Source organism: Oryzias melastigma, linkage group LG10, assembly GCF_002922805.2.
Source record: "Oryzias melastigma strain HK-1 linkage group LG10, ASM292280v2, whole genome shotgun sequence".
Lineage (NCBI taxonomy): Eukaryota > Metazoa > Chordata > Actinopteri > Beloniformes > Adrianichthyidae > Oryzias > Oryzias melastigma.
The window spans coordinates 25,686,718-25,688,960 of record NC_050521.1 but is presented as its reverse complement, the minus strand read 5'-3'; the positions used below and the strand labels follow the sequence as shown (position 1 = coordinate 25,688,960).

At 38.3% G+C, this 2,243-nt stretch overlaps 1 protein-coding gene across 1 annotated transcript in view; it reads right to left on the bottom strand.

Annotated features, from left to right (window-relative positions):
* The window catches only part of LOC112137831, a gene marked incomplete at its 3' end in the record, with an annotated part of 4,605 nt that extends 2,368 nt beyond the window's left edge, over positions 1 to 2,237 (bottom strand). The window contains 3 exon segments of the mRNA XM_024260340.2: positions 53 to 374; positions 530 to 638; positions 713 to 2,237. Coding sequence (XP_024116108.1) covers positions 53 to 374; positions 530 to 638; positions 713 to 899 — 618 coding nt within the window.
* Between the last annotated feature and the right edge of the window lie 6 nt (positions 2,238 to 2,243).

The window sequence follows — 2,243 nt, the reverse complement described above, 5'->3', positions numbered from 1 at the left end:
GACACTATCAGGTAATCATTTTGATTGAAAAAGTGTAATAGTACTTACGAACAAACTCATTTGCAGATGACAATCGATTATGTTCAAGATGTCGAGGTTCAGGGCTTGACATGCTCCCTCGTGCAATGGGACTGCTCACATTTGGGGTTGTGCTGGACTGTCGAGATACAGGAGTTGACGTGTACCCTAGTGAAGTGGGCCTTCTGTGGTTATGGGGTTTGCGGGTCAAAGCCTGGTTGTTAACTGCAGCTTGGACTTCAAAGCCTGGTCCATTTATCTTTGGTGGTGGAGGTAGGTTATTAAAGACGGAGTTTGTCTTTTTGTGAAATGCGTCGTTATCACTGTCACTGTCACTCTCAAATCGAATATTTGACCTTAGGGGAAGAAGGTAATGAAAGAGGGGAAAAAACAAAATATTTAGCGAGGAGGCAAAAGACAAGATACTTTTCTTAATTTAATAATATAAACATTTCAGCCTATTATCTATCTCTGAGGTACAACAGCAACAGTAGTATAGCTTAACACTCACAGCCTCTTCCGCTTCCTTTTGGGGATGTCATCCTCGTCTTCTTCAGCTGTTTGAAGGTCAGTGTGATTTTCCGCTTGAGGAAGTTTCAGGCGAGCCGTCTGATAGTTTTCTGCAAAAATATGAGTTTTTAACGGCAACTATTTAAATCATCAAAAATAATTCTAGTAAATCTATTACACATACCAGCTGTGTATAAAATCCGGACACTAAAAGCATCCCATGAAGGTCCAGGCTGTTCCTTGTTTTTAATGGATTTTTTTAATTCAGTGGATCGATGATGATCTGGCCATTGGCAGACGTCATTGTTCACCCAGAGAGCTGGAACAACCTCAACCTCTCGAGATTCAATGAATTCAACTATGTAATACATTTCCTAAAAAAGAGACACACCGAGAGTTTTAATGAGAAAATTAGGAATTTGAGTTAAACTCAATGTTGTCAATCATACATGCTTAGTTTGCATTTACTTTAAAAGCATGTAGAAACACTAATAAAGAAAAACACAGTTCTAGCTGTGTTTACACCTACCCTCAAAAGATGAAAAATGTTACTGCAGTCTAAATGTCAAGCTCCGCTGCTCAAAAGAAAGAACAATTTGACTAAATCAAACACTAAAAAAGATGAAAATTTCAAAAAGTCCTCTAAATAGCCACTATGCACAAAGTTTACGATGGGTCTGGATGAAGAAGTGGAACAATAACAAAACCAACTTCAAAAGGTAGATGGACACATTTTTGAATTTTTGGATCCAACTTCAAGCATGTAAGATTAGGTGACAGATCTGACACAAAACAGATTCCTAAATCTGTAGAGTTGATGGGATAGTCAAAAAATTGTGTAATTTTTCTGAACTCTTTACAGATCAAGTGTTCCTCACCCTCTGAGACAATTATATTCTGGACTAAAAGTACCCTCTTGTCAATTTTTAAACATCTGTCCCTTTCAGATGAATTGATCACAAACTCATCCATTACAATTTCTTTAAACTGGGAGACAAGTCCTTGAAAAATTGGTGGAACAGGTCCGTCTGTGTGGAGCATTTTTAACTGTTTATGTTTGTCTGAGATGTCCTCTTGCAGTTGAATCAAGCTCTGAAATTCTCCGTATAACTTGCTGTAGTGGAAAAGAAGGCTTCCGAACCATTCTTTTGATTTTCTTTAGATAATTTTCAAAGGGAAACCCAGATATTAAATCTAAGTGGCCATGCACACTGACATCATCAGAGAGATGAGTCAAACCATGTATGTTGTATACTAAAAACTCTCGACCATACAGCTTTTCAAAGTGGCTAACAAATGCTTTAAACAATTTTTGGGCAAAGTTATTCAAAATCTGACAATATATTGGACTTGCCAAAATGTACATACCTACAGAAAGCAGCATAAAATTTTGATAAATCTCAGTAGACAGAACTCCCTTTAAAACAACAGGACCAGTGTAAAGTAAGAACTGCCTAAGTTCTGTTGCTTTCCATCTCAATCTTTCCTCTAGGCCCCTTGGTCATCGAGCAAATTCTGAGGGTATGTAGCCCCTGAGATCAATCAGTTTGCCAGATATGCAGGACACTTGCCTGGATGAAATACGACAGTGTAACTTGCCATACGCGCCCATCCATAGATCAAATAGACGGCGTACTACACCTAGGCACACTAAATGCATATAGTCATGTGGAAATCCACTGACCATGCCAACAGATGTTTCACAAAATGGGGAT